General features: G+C 34.3%; 1 protein-coding gene across 26 annotated transcripts in view; it reads left to right on the plus strand.

The window, feature by feature from the left end:
• The window catches only part of RIMS2 (regulating synaptic membrane exocytosis 2), a 455072-nt gene that overhangs the window by 41671 nt on the left and 393008 nt on the right, over positions 1-20393 (plus strand). For 9 of the 26 annotated variants that reach the window (XM_069005296.1, XM_069005307.1, XM_069005303.1 and 6 more), the window contains exons 2-3: positions 19025-19057; positions 19455-19541. The exons of the other annotated variants lie outside the window; for them this stretch is intronic. In XM_069005296.1, coding sequence (XP_068861397.1) covers positions 19025-19057; positions 19455-19541 — 120 coding nt within the window. The remainder of the gene's footprint in view (positions 1-19024; positions 19058-19454; positions 19542-20393) is intronic. 26 annotated transcript variants of the gene reach the window in all.

The raw sequence follows: 20393 nt of genomic DNA on the forward strand, positions 1-20393 counted from the left end.
GTCAGTAAGTTTGACCACAGTATTGTGGTGTGGTCATCTGTGGCTGATTTAATGTTCATTTTGAATTATAGGCTTCTGGGGTTTTGACAGGCTTTATAGAAAATTAGAAATTCTGATGTGCCTTTGTTGATCATTCTATAGTTTTCAATTTAATTAAACGTACAAAAGAGATTTGGCTTTGTTTTTATTTTATAGTGTTCTCTCATTTTAACAATAGATACTGAAGTGCTAATCCCATTCTGTTCTGCAGAGGTTCTTATGTTGTCCTCATTGACATAGTATCTTTAGTCTTTCAGTCATGCATTAAATGATATGACTAACATCTGTTACATTTGGTTTGTTCTCTCACATTCTCTCCCTGGGGGAGGAATTTCATGTGCAGTTAGTGGGGTTTGTTATAACATGGAGGTTTTTTTTTTTTAAATATGTATATTTCTTTGTGTTCGTATTAGAAGAGATGAGATCAGTGCACTTTGCACCTACAAAAAAAGACAGGATGATTTAGGAGTGGATGATTGTTGTAGGAAAGTTCTGTCTCTATTCATGTAGACTAAAACCATTATTATGTCTGAGGAGGGAAATTGCTGACCATGATCTTTATCTTGGACGTGTTGGACACAAGATGCTGAGCATTTTGAACATAAGAATTGAAACGTCCCACTCGATGCTCTCCTCTGTTAAAAATCAGTGCAGAGAGTAGAAAACTAGGCTACAGTACTTATGGTGGAAAAATGTAGATGGGAATATGATAATGGCTGATGGCTTCTTGCTGATGAATTTTGCATTACTGTGGTGGGGTAGGTAATGATAATGGCAGCTGATAAATACTGGCACCCTTAAAGATGAAATTGAATCTCCTAGCAAACTAGGAAAGGTGAAAACTGCTGTAGGTGCTGTACGGTAAACCATTGTCAGGAGGAATTCTAAGAGAATTCTTAAATATTTGACTGATTTAACAGTTTGAGGATATATATATCCAACAAAATAGAGATACAAGAAGTGGTCTCTTGTGCCTATTCACTTCTTGTTTAGCTTGCACCAGCTGTTCTTCATTCCCAAGGAGATCTTGTTTAAGTAGTGAAACCCTGTTATCGCTATAAAAGTGATAAAAATCAGCACATCCAGATGCTAAGCTAGGCTTTGGAACATCTTAGAAAAATTAGGCAAGATTTCTAAAGCCATGATCAGTGCAACTCTTCTGCTTATTTGCGAAGATATAAATACATTTTATTTATAGCATGTCTTTTTATTGAAATCAAAAGAACTTGCTATTTCCTTCTGAGAACTGTGGAAGATGGCAGAGTACTTCCAGCACTGCTTTCTGTTCTAAGAACATTTTGCAAATCAGTGTTATTCTGCAGTGTTATTGTATTAGCAGTGAGAAACATTATGTGTAATTAATTAGGTAGTAATTTTATGTGCTTTTTATAGGTCAGTCTAGAGTGCTTGTATTTTTTGTAGAAATCAGGTTGCTTCCATACTTCCATTATCTAAGTAGTATGCTAACCAAGTATGGTTTCTTCCTTGAGCTGCAATATAAGCCACTGTATACAAGTTCTTCAGAAAGTAAAAAGGTCCCTTTTCCCATAAGTTGGAAGAATTCGCTAATTTCTCCATCTGAAGCTTGTGATTTTGTATTTTTATAGTCTTATTAAATGTAGCCCTTTCTTTTGAGCAGTTCTACTGTTTTTAGTCAATGCAATTAGTGAGATAATATTGCATTTATTTGGGAGGGGTACTGCTTGTATTACAGATATTATTAGAGATATTGAAACAGTTTTAGGCAAACTAGAAACTGACTTGTATATTTTTAGCTATGCAAACTACAGAGATTTGTTTGGTAGTTCATGAGCAAAATGGACACATAAACCCCTGTATAGTTTTACATAATGTTATTAATTGTAATTTAAAAATATCTATCTAGTATACATTTGAAATAGCTTGAAATTTTGTGGTGGTGGTATTGTATTAACATAAAATACGCCTCATGCATGGAATGCAGCCCTTAATTTTTTTCAATGCATGTTGTCATTTATCCTTAAATTGTTTAAGTATCTGTGAAAAGTAATCACATAAAGTTCATTATTCTCGCTTTTCAGTTAGATGGCTGTTAATTTGTCATTAGGACATAGATGGTGACTTATATGACTTATATGAAAGGGTGTGATCAATTGAAAAAAGGCTTCAAATTTGAATTCACACAGAGGAAAATTTCTGAGTTCATAGTAAGAGAAGGGAAGAATCTTTAAGTAGATTTTAAAGTCAGATGATGGACCATTAAGATCTGATGCATCACATATGTGGTCAATCTCTGAGCAATTGCATCAAGGTCAAGAACACGAGATTGAAACAGAACATATTTCAAAATACATCCAATATTGACTTAAGTTTCACTACTATTATGAGTAAAATGTTTCAATATTTATGAAACTTCAACCTTCAAAATTTGAATTTTTGTTCTGATCTCCCCTCTACCTTTCTTTCAAATGTCTCTTCCTTGAGAATAGATATTTCAGTTTTTATCAATCCTATTCCATTATATACATTAGGAAACAAGCCCAGGCTTCCAAGCCAGCTGGTACTTGTATTCACCATGCAGACCAATATGAATTATCTTCTCATCCATAGCTGCTTTTTCTGAACCAAGATGACAGCTTGATTCAGTCATAATGGGCCTGGCTACAAAATAATATGTGCACACTTTGAATGATCAAGGGGCTGCAGTGCCAAAGAGAAAATCAACCAGCTTCACAGTCAAAATGCCTGTTAAAGTGTGTCTCCTGTGTACGTAAAAATTGATAAGACTGAAATCAAAACAATGCTTTTATCACTTTTCCAATAAGGTTAAAAAATCCTGAACTCAGATGTCACATTTTCACAATTCTCATGTCACTCTTGCCCATCTTTTTTGAATTCTTTAATGTTGTTGGTCACTTTTCACTCCTGTTTTGCTGTACATGATTTGGATATAAAGGTTTAACTAAATTTTTGAATTGTGTACACTGTTCATGAATTTTGGCATTCAGCTTAGCTGCCTATATCCTTCTTAGAGTTGATGTTCCTTTTAAAGGGAAAAAAAAGTGTACTATTAACTAAATGAAAAAAATGAGACTGTCAGTTTCAAAATGTGTTGTTTCTGCACCTGTGACAAGCATATCTGTATCTCTGCATTTTCTATTCTCCATCAGGGCTGGTTTTTCAAGTAAGAGTTCAACTGTCACTAAGAATACTGAGATCTTGAGGGATAAGTTAAAGAAAATCTGGAATGTTTGATGCAGGCAAGCAGTGCCACAGACAGGCCTCAGAGGGTTATGATAGATGTGCCTGCTCTGTCTTTGGTGAGTAGGGATCATCTGTAATAGCATGAAACCATTTTGCTTTCCAAGACAGTGTTGCCCAAAAGTATTAATCAGTTTTAAAATTTTTTAATGGGTTAATATGACTTTTCAGAGAGAGCATTTAGTACCTGCACAAGACCATTGTCTTTTTTTTCAAGAAGAGGAATGAGAAAAATTTCAAAAGTGTTGCAGATATTCTGTACTTTGTTTTATTCTAGAAGGTCAAGATCACACTTCCTACTAAGTATTTATTCAGACTAAGTAATCTAAATAGACAGGGCTTTAGAAAGTAGTTTTCTATTGGCTGAAGTAGTATTTTAATTGAGATGCTAAGATTGTCTCTAAAATCGTGATTTTAAATGCATTTGTAAGTCGCAAAGGAATAATAAAATTACTGATTATTGTGGTCTTATGGATTTTATTTTAAGCTATTTTGAGAGTTCAGAAAATCTGATGGAATCTCTTTTCTGGCTATGCTCTTATATAAGACTATAAGACAGCAAGAACAGAATCCCCCTTTAGAAAATTGGGTGGTGTGAGTGGAAGAAGAGCCAGAGTATTGGCAGTGAATCAGCCTACTGAAATTCCAAGAAAAATAGTGGAAGAAATAAGAAAAGTTCTTGTAAGTATCTAGAAGATTAAAAAAAAAAAGACTAGTTATCAATGTGGATTTATCAAGAACAAATCATGCCAGAAAAATCTAATTTAATTTTGCAAGAGATACCAGCTTCTGTAGACAGAGAAGTGGTAATAGATGACTTCAGGAGGGCTTTAATATCATCTTGAAAAACATATTCCTAAGCAATCCAGGGCAGGTGATACAGAGAAAACTACTATGTAGTTTTTTAGAATTGTAGAATAGTAATATGTACCCATGAGTAATGGACCAGAAAGTTTTACTTAGTATCTATGGATGGTTTTCTGTCTAAACAAAGATTTACCTAATTAAACTTTGGTGAAGTTGTCAAGCACATCTATTAATGTTCAGAATGCTGGAATAGAGTGCACTTACAAGCATATTAGAAAATTTATAAATGAGTTTGAGAAATTAGAGATTTGGTCTAAAGTTACTGAATGATATTCAGTAAGGATATTATTCAGTAAGTACTATGCTTACATATAATCATACATTTAAATTGAAGTTAGCTACTGACTATTTATCAATTCTCAAGTGCAGTGTCTAGGCTCTAAACTGCCTCTTATGCTGAAAATGAAGTTTGATTTCACATGTGGTTATGGAAAGGGTACTTGCCATCATAGATTGCATAAACATTACAACATCCTACAAAACTGTGAGGCAATAATGAGCATCACTAAATGCCCAGCTAGAATGAGTCTAGTTTTCAAAACTACAGCTCAAAATAGCAGTGGATAAGTTGACAGTAGTCCAGGTGAGATCTCTAGAAAACATTCCGTGAGAAGAGGCTAAACACTTTGATAAGCTTTAGGACATAAGACTTAGGGGAACTTCAGATTTTTCAAAGAAATGAAAAGCTGCTGTTTTTCATGCCCTGAGCAGATAATGGGACAAGAAATAATGAGCTTAACTTGCAGTTTGGGAGATTCATAGAAGATAGAAAATAGGAGGTCTAAGTTTCATTAGACATTAAGCTATTTAATATACTGTTTTCTCATTTGTCTCTCACACAACTTAGTGTATTGAACTTGAGCTTGGAGTAGACAATGACTAATGACAATAACCATTCTGAAACATAGTAATCTCATCCTTCCATCATTAGTTTCTGTAATTTTGAAAAGTCTACTCCTTATGTTGATTTTGGGTAGGTTTTTCATCTAAGAAGTAATTTTTTTTTTCTCTCACTGTCTCTTTAAACAAAAATGCATGCACCTCTTTCCTCAGAAGAAAGGAGTATTTCTGTTACAAAACAGCAACATAGAAATACACTAATTTATGAACTTGAGAATAACTTTTAAACTTGTTTTCTCTAGATTGCCTTTACTTCTCATTTATACTACTTGTATAGGTATAAGTAAATACTGAATTTACAAAATTCAGTTTCATACTCCCCACTGGAAATTGATACTGGCGTTGCAGCTCTGCAGAATCTGTTAACTAGTGAGTTTTTCAAGGATGTTTAGCATGTGCTACATTTTAAATCGTAGGACTATTGTCTGAGCTGGGTTTGATGTCACTTTGTGTTTACTAATTTTCATTTATATTTAGCGTCTTCATGAATGGCAGTTCTGTTCATTTTAAATGTACTCTAATTGCAAGCAGGCATGAATGAATGCTTGTAATTAGCTAGGGATGAGAACAATGGGTGTCTGCATTACAATAAAGACTTAGGAGTTAAATGACCATCCAAAGCTGCTATGCAGCATTTCGTTATTAAACATTTAGAACTTCTGTTCAGATAAGAGTTTGAATAACAAATGTTTGTGAAGAATGATGCTCAGAAAGTAAGTATTTCTACAGGTAGCATTCTGTTAAATGCCTCTAGTACAGGTTTAGTTTTACTGAAGGAGGGACGTGAGATCTGAAGTTTATTTTTTCTATCTCTGCATTCCCCCTGCTGCAAATGTCTTTAACCTATTATAACCAATCCTAAGTTTCTGGAATCCCAAACTGACCACTCTTATAATCAATTACTTCCAATTAGGAGTAATATTCCAATAAGGAGTAATGAGCGTTTCAGGTAAGGTGTATGTCAGGCAGAGGGTTCTGAGATCTTAATTAGTTCCTAAATTTATTCCCAGGAAACAGAAAACAAAGGGGGAAAAATTTAGATTCTACTTTATAATGTCATGCAAATGACATTGCATTCTTTCAGGAAGGTCAGGTATTGGGTCAACATCAACATGCTAACTATTGAGAGAAAACTGTATTCTTAATTAGAGTTATGATGTTTAATTGTACACTTAAAATTTTCATAGGTTGTGGTAAAAAGGTTTAGAATTACCAACACTTGAGTTTGTGTCTGAATGTTGGAAGATTTTTTTGCAGCCTGACTAGGAAAGTTAATCTTAGTAAAAATATAGAAAAAAATAAAGTCAGACAGAAAACTGTAAAATTGTTACAATTTCATGGATACTGTATTTGATTTCAGAAATCCATGTTAAAAGTGATCACACAATCAAACTTTTTCATCATTCTGGGAGAGAATTTTCACTCTTTTAGAAATGTATGTACTACTGGGATATACTTTTTGAACCAGAAGAAGGAAAATAAAAGTTGCATCAACTTCTATTGATTTATACTATAATTTATGTAAGATCTCAGAGGTTAGATAGTTTGCTCAGAGCAATAGTTATAATAATGTCTGAGTAGTTGCCCTATGAAACCCAATTGAAGAAGTTTAAATAAACACAGAATTTACTAAATAGTACAATTTTTATTTAATTGTGATCTCACATTTTTAGAATCCGGAATTTTTTCCTGGAGCCTGTTTAGAAAATAGATGTTTTGTTTTCGCTGAGAAATGGGAATAGTTACGCAGATCAGATTCTTGTTTCATTCTTAATTCTATGATGCAGGCAGAGGAGAAATTCAAGGGTTTTTTTCACTGGTTATTAAATCAATTTTTTGAATAACCTGTAAAAAGACACTGAAGGAAATTAACAACCAAAGCAAAGAAAAATGCATGATGTCACCACAGCCTTGAAATTTAGAACAGCCTGATGCATCAACCTGAATTGTACTCTGGAATGTCAAAACCAGTGGACCCAAACCAGCAAGATTTTCATAGGCTGAGTAAATCTACAACTCCCTCGACCTGGAAATATCTCAGATTCAGCCACTGGCCATTCCAGAGGATCATATGTGGCAGGACTTAATTAAAATTAATCAACATTATTAATATAGTTTACTGATTAATATAGTTTTAGCTTTTAAAACTATTGGCATTCTCAGCCAAAATAAGATATTTTGATCAGAGGCCCTTACATCTTAGATTGAAAGAAAATATTTTAATTAATTTTTATAGCAGATCACTTAAATATTTCTAAGCTTCTGCTTCGAGTGTGATTCGTGACATGGAAACTATTTGAAAGAATTTTAATTCTGAGCCAAAAATTCAAAATTTGTAAAGATTAATTTTGCAAATGTGTTCTGTAGGAGTTTTTATTATTTTAATTTTTTTTTTTTGGTAGGTGTTATTTCCTTCATTAATTAGACCAGATGAGTCATTTTCTGTTTAGAAGGCATTTGCTAAAGTAGTTCCTTTTTTTAAAGACAGGTAGTATTCTCTGAATATCAGGTTTAAAACCTTAAAAGTTGGATGTTTTAAGTGCAGAGAGAGTGGAATGTATTCAAAATTGTCAGTAGTTTCAAATCTGGCTGTGCTCAAAGCATTGGATTTTGTTAATTTCTGGAGCCCAAAGCTTGCTCACTAAAACAAGTACCACCCCTCAGTTTAACTGGCATCTGTGATACAGCTCTAGAATCACTTTGCTTGCTCATTGTAAATACATCTGTACAACATGAGAAGGAAAAATGTGCACAAAACTGACCAATTTAAATAAACTCTTCACACTAGGAGATCCTTACTCATGCAAAGAGTACAAGACAAGGGCATACAAAGAAAGAATCAGAAAAAAAATCTAGAAAAACTTGGTGAGTTCCAAGTATTATTTAACTTTGGTTCACTTTAAAATAAAGGTGCAAATAGCAAGCAAACCTCAACAGAGTACTGATAAAAAGAGAAATGTAGACAGAAATATCAAACCATTCTGAAAAAGGTACACTGGAATATTTTCTTTCTTAGGGGAACATTAATTCAGGCATATAAAACTAAAGGAAAAGAACATTTCTACTGTTTTAAAATGTATTATTATAACTAGTCATGCTGACAGCTTATAATAATATTCTGTTTATGATTCTAACTTTTCTATGCATCAAATGAATCACCAGACAGCATCTGTTTTTAAAGAAAACCACTTGGGTTTTCTCTAAGTGCCATGCAAATTGGATGTTGTATTTACCTCAGATGTCTCATGTGGTCAGAGACATCATATCACAGATAGACAAGACTATATCACAGTAACTTCCTGTGTCTTCCAGATATAAACTATAAATTCTGTAGAATATATGAATAGAGAATTCAAAGTGATCTACAGGTATTCCCATTTATATTTTTATTTAACTAGATATATTCTCAGGAAAAAACCCAGTATTTTATATTTATTCTCAAAAAAGAGGTCTTAATAATAGTATAATAATGTCATAATATAATGATATCATCATCATAATAGATAATGTATAATATTCTATATTATTATATAGAATATATAATAGAATAAGGTAATAATATAGGCATGCTTCCCTCAAAAAATATTAAATAAACCATATTTAATAATAATAATAAAATTTCTAACTTACAAGATTTATGTCAACAGCAACATCAAATCAGCAAAAATGAATGATTCCTTGATAAATAGACTATTTGAAAGTATTGTCATTAAATTTGTATGCATTACTGTTGTATTAAATTTGTATGCATTACTGTTGTATTTCTCATTTATTTTTCTTTTCCTGTTTTTTCACTTCCTGTTTGAAACTTAGATTCTAATCTTGTTTTTGTAGCAGAAGTTATATTGTGTTTCTTTTTTGGTAGGGAACTTGCATTTTTCAAGCCATTTAGTAATGCAGCCTTACAGCTGAAGTTATTTGTACTGCCAACACCCTGTTTATTATGCAATAGTGATCCAGAGCTTCATGTGTAGAGAGGGTGCAGGAAACAAGTCTACTCCAAAAAGGGGCTCTTTGTAAGGCTGGCTTTGAAGAGAACAGGAACAAATTCATGGTATTTGTTATTTCTGTTCCTGTTGTATCCTTTGCAAATAATCCTCCTCCAGGATTGCCTGCACTCTGGAAGAAATCTGAATCCATTTCACACGATTAAATGTCACAGTCTGAGAAATGCTAACTTACTGTCTGCTGTGTAGTTTTGAAGCTCTAGTGTATATGATTTTCACCTGGTGGATATCTTAGAGATAATAATGTTATAAAATTGCTATTTAACACAAAATAATAACATGCCAAGTCCAAAGTAATTACCAGTGCATATAAAATTAATTACAGAGTTAAAAGGAATTTTTTAAAATTCACCTGCTAGCAGCTGAGCCCAGGTTGCATATTTCACTAGCAGCTGGTGACAGAGCAAGCACTTTCTGCAGGAGATGCTTGGAATGCCATCTACTGTTGAAAAAGTAAAAATCCAACCCAAAAGCAACTCAAAACCCTTAGGAGAAACTTCTTTTTTTTTTAGTGGTTTGTTCTAAAATGAAATTCTGCTTACATTAGAATTCAACTAGTGTTCTGAGAAGGTCCTATAATGTGGTTGATTTCAAGATCCTAGCTTTTTTATCCATTTTAAAATTAGGCTTTCTGCTTCATTGTATGAATTCCTTGAGAATTTCAGTTAATTGCAAAACAGTTTGAAGCATAAGTAAAAAATAAAGTCTCATCTTTCCAATACATAATTAGTAGAAATTTTATTAAGGAAAGTTGTGATCCAGACACTGAAATAAATATCCCTTAAAATTCTTTATGATTAAAATTTTCATTTAAAATATTTAAACCTTTTTTGAGTCCTTTCTAAGAAAAACTATTTTAGGACAAAACCTTATATGGTATTTGATTATCCATTAATGAAGTTGACTCTGGTAAAATTGTGTCTGGAGATTATAGATTTACTAAAGTTTGAGTAGTCTTGTACACCTCTATGTTATATTTGAATGTATTTATGCATGTGTTGTTACTATAATAGTGGTAACTGTTTGCATTTTGGATAATGAACCAGACTATGCATTTCACAGTCATCTTGTTACAGTTTACTTATTTCCAGAAGTAAAGTATGGCTCACTATAATGCAGCTATTGTGGTAGATCTCACACATCCTGTAGGCAAGAATGTAAAAGATTTTTTTCTCTTTACACAAAATATACAAGATTACACTGGCAGACCGACCTAAGTGCTATTCCAGCACTTGTGTGGAGAAACTCAATATTTTGAAAATAGATACAGTCAAATGAATGCTAGCTGTGAAATACTAATCTTTGCTAGAGTTCAAGTTGTAAAAGTATCTGTAATTTAAACATTTTTTCAATGCAAATCTCACCCAAGACTTGCTATGAGGTCCCCATAATTACAGAAAATTGCATCTAATAACAAATGTTATGTGACAATTAGACAATTTTGTCTCTATTCCTTCTTGGAAAATTGGACAAAATTTTTGATTGGATGCCTGCTGTCTCAGTTCGATTTATTTTATTCTCTGTAAGTCATCTAACTGAAATATCCACATATCTGCAGGATTTAGGAGAGTAACACTTAGTAAGTTGGAGAAAAAAAATTGAATCCAAATAAAACTATTATTAAAAATAAAAGGCCGAGAACAAGTGTCAGGCTCCCATGTGAGGCTTTTCAGCCAGTATATAATCTGAGCACTGAGATCAGAGAGAAGTCAGGGCTTTTCAGATTGTGTGAGGGAGACATTAGTGTGACCAAATATACAGCAGGACAGGTGACTGTTGTCTCATAGTTGAACTTTTTAAAGAAATAGAAGTTATTTGTAGGAACATTGCCCTTTTTTTTTTTTTGTCTAAAAAGGGGTCTACTGACAGAACAAACTGATTAGATTCAAGAAGATATTTACTTGTATCTCATGTCCTTGAAATGGATCTGGAAATTCATTATAGTAAAGAATTATGTAACATTAGATGATCTTTAAATAAACTGATAGAAACTGAATAGGTAAACTCCTTCTAAAGAAATATTTACTATGGCTCAAGGATTCCTTAAACTTGTGTGCTCTTTTTATCTGCTGCACGTGACACCCTTCATATGCATTAATTTGATCTTTGTTTTGCTCTTACTGCATTGCTAACACAGGCTAAGTTTTGATTTTATGTGTTGCAAGTTAGCTGGTCCGATCTTGCACCTATTAAATATGATGTTAGAGATGAGCAACTGACAGGTATTAGACACTTTACCCAGAGAAAAGCAAATCTGTTAAACTCCTAATTCAAGAATATTAGTAATGTGCCAATCTGAAAAAAAAACTTGTGGAGCCTTAGGATTGAAAGACACAACTTCACCCAATATAATTACTTTGTTAAGATTGTTTATACTGTTTTCTAGTTGTTTTTGTTGCCCCTCTTTGACAACTTTGTGTGATCCAACTTTCTATTATTTATTATAATTTTTTGTTTTTTCAGGTTTTTGTACATGCCTCATTCCCTCAGCAGATGCATGACACCTAAGTGGGAAGCAGCCAGCCTGTTCCACATGGCAACAAATTATAGTGCTGACGGCTCACAAATTCTGTCTTAGAAATTCCCACTTACTCTGTGATAACCAAAATACTCTTTTCCTTACTAAATATAGGAAAAAGCTGCAGTAGCCCATTTTAAACTATGTGGTGGGTTTGGAAAACCACTAGATTTTTATCACAGACCTTTTAATATCACCTCCCTGGTCTAGGCCCCCTGCTTGCAATTTTGTATAACCTTCAAAAGAGAGCATTGATCCATGAAGTAATTATTGGAACTGTATATAACATAATGGCTACTGTTCAGTGTAGTACTTACTTATTATTACAGTTGTACTATAATTATTTTCTAATATGCTGATTTGTGAGTTTTACACTCATTTTTATGTTTTTACTACGAACACCATAACAAATAGCAAGGAAGAAGTCTGGCTGAGTTAGGATGTGTGAGAAGCGAGAGAGCTTTCATTTGTAGAACACAGTGTCTCTATCTCCTACCCCAGAAACAAATGATAGGAAGCATTTCTGCCCTGAAGAGTTCATATCCTAAGATAAGCAGAACCTGATTTATTTTGCTGATTCTAAAATAATCAAAACATACTGTCAGTTTCTTCAGTTTTAGGGTTAAAAGTACAGGGCTGTTGAGCACTCTTGTTTTTGGTCACAGTGAACCACATTCTAGTAGATATTTTATAAGTATTAGTGTCAAAATTTCACTTTGTGACTTGTTTGTCTGGAACCTTAGATAAAACCATCCCATTTCTAATTATCACCTAAATGTCAGAGTAATCTTTATCTCACAGAAATTGTTGTGTTTATGGGTGATGTTCATCTGAGGCTCATTCAAGGAACTCATTCAGCCTAGACTATTATACAGGAACATGTATATGTGCTTACCTGTAAAGTATGTATGGTGCTTTCTTGTTGTTTGTCTTGCATCTATGATAAATTTAGTTTGGGCTTCAGAGGATGTTTAACCTCTTAAGCTTGGATTTAGATAGGTTTTAAAATTATTCTGTTTAACAGATACTGTTTCTAGCCCAAGAACCCAACTTCTCCACCTGTTTGTTCACTAATATCAGATATCCGATTACCTCCCAGCTACTGATTGTGGAGGTGCTTTTCTGGAAACTGCTGGTACTTTCGTTACAAACAGGACAAAATTAGTAAGTAAAATCACCTGCATATGTCTTCAGGATAATACTCCTTTGGAAAGACATTATTACCCAAAAGATGATCCTTCTCAATTCAACTACCTATACTCTCTAAATTAATCAAACACTTGAAACAGTAATATAAATTAAAGACTTTAATTTTGATCAAAAATAGTTAAGCTGCATGTTCGTACGTGTATATTCTTACAGCATCAATAGGGTAATCAATGCAAAGAATCAATTCAGTTAATATATAATATTTTACAGTTATGCAATTGGCATGGATTTATATTTGACCTCCTTTCTTGGAGTTAAACATACTTACATAATTTAACTTAATTATCTGTAAAAGTTTCTTCTCAAGAAAATAGTTGACTGTATTTGAGTCTATGTCTGTTTTAACTCCGCTGTTTTGTCAAGAGTGGATGCAGGCAAAATTATATACTCTGCTTGTGTCATGTGTCTTGACTTCCAATGTGAGAGTGTAGTCACTGCAGTCACTGCAACTAATCCTCCTCTTTTTTTGCTGATTTGGTGCAGGGCATATAATTGAAATGCTGTTACAAAGATTTAGAAAAATAAAAGAAAGGGTCCACAGCAGGAAATCTGGGAAAATGCATTAATGGACCTTGTATTCTAATGCAGGGTGGTGGAAACCTCTGAATGTCGCTGGAGCTCATGATCTTCCCTCTTTTTCAGCACAATTAAACCAAGGGAATGGGTATCTCCACAGTTGTTTGGATGTAGTTATGCATTGAATGCAGTTCTTTGGAGAGAAAGAATGGGAAGGACAGGGAAACAAGAGGGAAGGGAGGTCAGAATTTTATCATTGTTTCTTTAAATCTATTTTATTTTCAGTGCCATTTTCAAGGGTATATGTTTCAGGGGAGGAAGTTGTTCTAAATTCAGAAATATTGCCAATGGTAAATACTTTTAGAGGTTATGATGTTCATATAGTATGACAAGGGGAATGTATAAATTCCAGAGGAAGCTAGTTCCATACCTTCATTAAAATCTTTTCAGTAGTTGTGCATTGAAAAGGCATTTGCTAATTATCAAATGATTTTGGAATATTTCAAATCTGCTAATAATTGTAGACAGTTATTGAAGAGAGAGAGAACACTTCAAAGATTGTGTGTTGGCACCCTGACTCTTGAGAAAGCTGAGTCTCTGTACTGTCAGCTGGGCTAGTGGGGTCTGGAGTGCTAAGAAGAAATGCTAATCCTGAGAATAGTATTCAGTTTAATTCACCTTATAATATAAGAGGTTATGAAGTAGTTAGCATTCATGCTGCTGTTTTTATTTGAATGATAGCAGCTTTGTAGATTTTTACTGCGTGTAATATAAATCTGGGTTTGAAACAAATTATTTGCTGCTGTCTTCTCTGAACTATTTCTACTTTATTGTGAACAAAGCTGGAGGTCAATGTCAGTATGGTATCTGCAGAAGAAGCAAAACTTAACGATTCTTTTTATAGATCTTTACATTTTTTTTTTTCATAGATGAATTCCAAGCAAAAGATTGACTTGCTTTTCCAATCTTCTCAATTTCAACAAAAGGACTAGAAAAAACTTCCATCGTGGTCTATCCTAGTCCGCTGAGTTGGTTAGGAAATAAGGAAAACATAGAATATTATTGAATGAAAGACTGAAACTCCTGGCCTGTAGCATTTTTTAAATGAAAGTGATACAGAGTGTTACATGCTATGTGCTCAACTCAGTGTTGCTAGGAGCCATTAGGTACACTCAGTTTATTCCTGCAGATTAGCTAATCTATCTCCTTGTGCTTGTAGGTCCATGGATGGCAAGTTGTGAATCTTGAGAGTACTACTGGGTTAGAGGTAGATATTATGATGTTAATCCCTGCCACGGATGGCTGATTCTGAAATTTGGATTCCCCGAACTTCACTTGAGAAGAACTAATACAGATATCTAGGTAGAGTGTGTTTTAAGGGTTATTTTCATAGATTGAGGCACCTGAATTCTTCCTCTGTGTTTCTGTGGCTGTGCATCCAAGTATGTTAAAATAGAGATGAGCTCTGATAACAGAGTGCTTGTTAGTTTACCTGTCTCCAAAGCACCTTTTGAAAAGAATGTTTTATGGTTTTGATGTAGTAGATTTTAGAGAGGAGCTTTTACTGGTGGCAGTAGATTGAAAAATAGAAAAGTATTGGAGTTTAAAGGGATAGTAATAATTTTTTTATTGATGTTTCCATTACTTAGTCTCCTGCTTCCATTTTTCTTGTTCTCTTCCCTCTTTTTTCTGTTCTGTTCTCGTATTAATTCCCTGTGCCAGTGGGAATAGCCTTAATCTTTGAGGAAATTTTTAGTACACAGAGAGGATCTGACATCAAAAACTGTTCACTGAGACTTGAGATTTAGCTTAATGTTTCTAGCTACTGGAAAAGATCAAAGGGGTCTGGCACTTGCACTGTGTAGGCTTGCAGAGGAACACAAGAGTAATGGTGATGTGTATGTTTCAAAGGGCAGAGGTTTCCCATAACAAAGTGCAAGGTGTAAAAATTCTGTATCGTTGGCAAGTATTGTTTTCAAGTGGAGTAGTGTATGGAGTTGTGATCTTTGCAAAAAAAATTGTGACAAAAGTTTCAAACTCCTCTGACATTTTATAATAGATGGTAAAATACTTAGTGTTCTGCACCGTTAGAATGCATTGTCTCAGTCACTGTTGATCAGACACATTATCTGCAGCCTGTTGATGGTTTTAGTAAACAGGTGTTGATCAGAATTTGTTTCTAGTGAATAATGAGAACTGGCACTGTTCTTGGAAGAGTTTTGAGTGGATAGGATTGAAAAGACATAGGAATGTTAAATGAAGACAGGTTGCCTGGAAGGAGCAGAATGCAGTTATACTTCTTGGGCTATTTCATTTGGTGTGATGAGAAAATGGAAGTTTTGGGGCTTTCTGACCTGGAAAGACACTTCTTTTAAGCAATTATTTGTTGCTGATTGTTGAAAGGAGGGGAGAAAGCAAAGCATAAATATGGCAGTACACGATCCAGTGAAACACAAAGCAGCTCTTGTAACCAAAGGAAATACAACTGTATGTGTACATGTAGACAGGGTTCAAGTATCTGGAGTCTCTTTAGTCCTTTTCTGTCTAGAAAAAGATATTTAAACCACAGCAATGTTAAAAATACATTCAGTGCCTTTCCTCTAATATATCATTATTTCTGTCAGTTGCTATAACTTGTAATTTCATCTGAATGAAGTATTTTGGAAAAAATGTAGCAGAAATTAGTCTGTGGTTTTCTGATTTAGATCCAGAGTCTGTATCCATTCTCTGACCTTGAAAGATAAATACTTGTGCTGTACACCTTAAGGGTTCAGGCCTATTGATCCACGAGGTTAATATTAATTTAAAATCATCTAGTAGAATCTATTAATTCAATAGATTTTTTCATAATTTCTTTTCAAATTGTAGTTTGCCTTCCATGTTCTTTATAATGTCAAGGAAGATAATTTCCTAATCCAGGGAATGAAGGATGTATGGAATGCGTCACTGTTATATAATTATAGAAGCTCTTGTCCTCGCATAACTGCAGTGTTGGAAAGTGTATAGTGAGTGAGACACAGAATTCTAGGAGAAGAAAAGATTAATTTATAAGAGAGATATTTTGAATTGTAGGGTCATATTATATCCTGACTTAGAACACAGTGTTCCTATCAAATGCTGAGAAATTAATTTTAAATGCAGTTTTTCAAAATGTCTGATAATGGACAATGTCTTTTATTTAATGGTGCAAAACTAAAAATTGATTGTAAGATTTTCAAAAATACCAAGGGTTTGCAGCTGCATGAAGCCACCAGATATATGCTATTATGTAAAGATGCTATATCCTCTTGGAAAAAAAAACCTACTGCAGATTTCAAACTACACACTTAGGATTTTACACTAATTTGATTCCACACATGAAAAATTATTGGCCATGGTCACTATCCAAAGGAAAGGTGGCGTTGTAATCTGATTATGTGAAGGGCTCAAATTTCCTTTGTTTAGTTCAATAGAACAATTCACAATGAAGTAATAACTTAAGAGTGTCAAGTAAGTATGTTTGGAAATCATGTATGGAAAGGAATATACAGATTAGTGATATATTCAGTTTTCAGTGTTCAGTTGTCAGGGAGGTCACATTTCAGTGTATAGTTCTGTGTATGCCACTTAGGAATTCTGAATTACTATCTGGGAGTGTTTGCTTACAGCTGACCATGGAGCCTTAAGGCTCATGATGTTGAGGAATCTGAAATGTCCTGAACTACCTAGTGAGGAATGTATGGACATGCTTTGATTTCCTGTTCCTCCCATTTCTCCTGCTTCGAATTTTCTACGTTGAAAAACCAGTGTGGATTCTCTTGATTAAAGATAATATTATGACTAAGATGCATGGTAGAGTGGAATTGCAACGTCATGACAAATTTTTATTTTTACTTTTTTTTTTTTTAATATACCTGCTTGGTTTTGTGGGGTTTGTTTATTTATTCATTTATTTTGTTTTTGTACTGGAATGTTACTTTGTATTCAAATTTCTGAAGTGCTGAAGAGGCAAAATCATGCTAGAAGACATTTTACTGTGTGTTGCATGTTCAGTTTTCCCTTTCTGTACCCAGTTTTGGAAAGACTTCAGTGTTTCTCATTGTTCACTTATTTAATTGTTATGTAGTCACTGAATCCTCTTTATGGAGTTATTTCCTGTGATAGCATATGGTGGAGGAGATATGGAGCTGTTTTGGTGAGCTTTAGTTTTCTGTGCAACACTAAGCATCCACTTAAAATTACGAGCCTGCACTTCCTGTATGGTTAGGTGAGAGTATTCTCTGTAGACACATTCAGAATATCTATTTAGGAACCTTTTTGGGTTTTTGAACATATAGGGAAGGTAGATTCTAACTTGATATTTAAGAACACTATCTGCAATTAGAGGATGTAAATATTCCTATGGATGTATGTCTCTATTCTTGGGTTTTGTCATGGCTTAACCCCAGTCAGTAAACAAGGCCCAGGCAGCTGCTCACTCACTCCCTCACCAGTAGGACTGGGGAGAGAATCAGAAGGGTAAAAGACAGAAAACACAAGAGTTGACACAAAGACAGTTTAAGATGTCAAGTAAAAGCCACTCACACAAGCAAAGCAAAACAAGGAATTAATTCACTGCCTCCATGGGCAGGCAGGTGTTCAGCCATCTCCAGGAGAGCAGAGTCCCATCAGGTGTAACAGTTACTGGGGAAGACAAACTCCATCACTCCAAATGTACCCCCTTCCTCCTTCACCCCACTTTATTTACTGAGCATGACATCATATGGTCTGGAATATCCCTTTGGTCAGTTTGGGTCACCCATCCCAGCTCAGGACAGGTGTTGTATCTCCTCCCAACCTCCCATGCACCCCCAGCTTCCTCACCAGTGTGGCAGTACGAGAAGCAGAAAAGGCCTTGCCTCTGTGTAAGCCCTGCTCAGCAGTAGCACAAACATCTCTATATTATCAGCCCTGTGTTCAAGCCAAATTCAAAACACAGCCCCATACCAGCCCCTGTGAAGAAGATTAGCTCTATGCCAGTTGAAACCAGCACAGGTTCAGTAAGAGAACATCAGCTTGCTCACTTAAGTTAAAGCATGTATTTTAGATGGAATTTTTCCTAAAGACAGTGGACAAATATTAATCAGTACTAAACAGACCTCCTGTATGTGTTATCCAGGTATTTCTTTAAGCAAGTCCTAGTAAAGTTCACTCAAGATTAAAATTTCTTAGCTTTCCCACCTTAGTTTTTAGTTATGTTGTCTTCAGGTCCTGACACCACTGTAGTTTAAGAAATATAATGCAGATTTTCCTTTAATCTATTAGCTTAGTATATTGTGTTTTTAATGTCATATTACATGTTATAAATTGGCCGTGAACTATGACAGGCAGTTTAGTTGTGAATAAAAATAAAAAAATAGATTGTAGTTCACATAATCAAAGCACCTTCCTTTGTATTTATAGTCAAAAGTATTGCTGGAAATGTTTTAACACGGTATTATGTGCAAAAAATTGAAAGTCAGGCATATAACATTACTGATTTAATTTTTAGTTACATATTAAAGTTTTCTATACTTGGCACTCCCCATTTTTAAAACTAAATGGGAATAAGCCCATAGTAGAACTTAATATAAACATACAACAAATATTAAAGGAAATCGTTTAAACTCAAAATAGAAACTTTTCCCTTCCCATTTGAATACAGATTTTAGTACTTCAGGGTAGTTGTTTTCAACATGTTGCACTCAGTTGTGCAAACTTATCTTTTTAGGGTCAAAGAAGAACAAAAACCACAGCCGACACAGTAAGTAAATTACCTTGAAGATGCAATAGGCTTGACTTTTCTACCTTTGCCGTGTTCTGCTCTCTGCACCTTTGATGGTATTAGCTTTCACTGATACCTAATAGGCTGCAGGTAGTTTGTCATCTGCTTCCTGACTGGCTTGTAAGAGAGCTGCCTGTAGCTTCTTACTCCATCCACATGTTAGCTGGATGTAGGCTCTTGCTGCCTGCTTGTGAACTGGTGAATTGTAAAACTTTACTTCCCTTACACCCTTAGTGGCTGACTTAGTTCTGCAGCTAACATTCCCATTGGCTCTAGCTTTTCCGCCTGTGTATTTCTACTAACGTTGGATAAGAAAACATTTAAACTAGTTTGGTTTTATTGGTTATTCAGTCACATTATTTGCTTGTTTAAACAGGTGGTTTCCCTTTAGTGGGATCACTGAGCTGGTAAATAACGTTCTTCAACCACAGCAAAAACAGCAAAATGAAAAGGAGCCCCAGACGTAAGTAAGCTGCTCTCTGTAGATTAAGTAATGTCTGTACAGCATTAGAACATCCTGGAGAGTATGTTTAAAATAATTGCCCATTTAGAACATTCAGCTGAGGGCATTTTACAAGCTGAGCACCAATTGCTTTCCAACCCCTCATTTGCAAAGGGAAAACTGAAAATCAGGTTTTACTCTGCTTATCAGTTACTTAAGTGATTGCTTTAAGGAGTTACTACTATTCCATTTGGTTTGGTTTTTTTTGTTTGTTTGTTTTGTTTTGTTCATTTGTTTTGTTTTGTTTTGTTTTGTTTTTTGGCAAATGTTTCATCTATGAAACTCCGGGTGAAGTGATGTGTTTTCTGTGCATGAGGAGCTGGAATGACAAGACATGTAGCATTATTTATAGCATGTCTATGCACGTGCATGGTCTGGGTCATGCATAGAATGCTATAGGAATCTACATAATATGGAGGAAGAGTTTTCTAAGGACCAGGAAACCATCATGTAATTTTTTTCATGCTTTTAGAATATCTGTAAAGTTTCAGAACTTCAGCAGATAAAAGGTGAAATCTTGGGTCAGTCAAAGCTGAGGAAATTTTGACTTTGGTGGTGCCAGTATTTCATCCATGAACCTTTTATACAGTTAAGCCAGTACTTTTTTGCTATCTGAAAATTTAAAGTTTTAAGAGAAACTGTCAAAGCTAGGACATTCATTCTTAGAGGAGAACTTAACATATGGAGCTGAAAATACTCCCTTCATAAAGAGAAACTAAAAAATTATTATTCTAAATTTTCAAATTCTTAAAATGTACTTCAGATGTTATTTAAGCTTTAAACAGTTAAGTTGCTGTCTTTTCTTTCTTCTAG

This window comes from Aphelocoma coerulescens, chromosome 2 (assembly GCF_041296385.1).
Source record: "Aphelocoma coerulescens isolate FSJ_1873_10779 chromosome 2, UR_Acoe_1.0, whole genome shotgun sequence".
NCBI classification, from domain to species: Eukaryota; Metazoa; Chordata; class Aves; order Passeriformes; family Corvidae; genus Aphelocoma; species Aphelocoma coerulescens.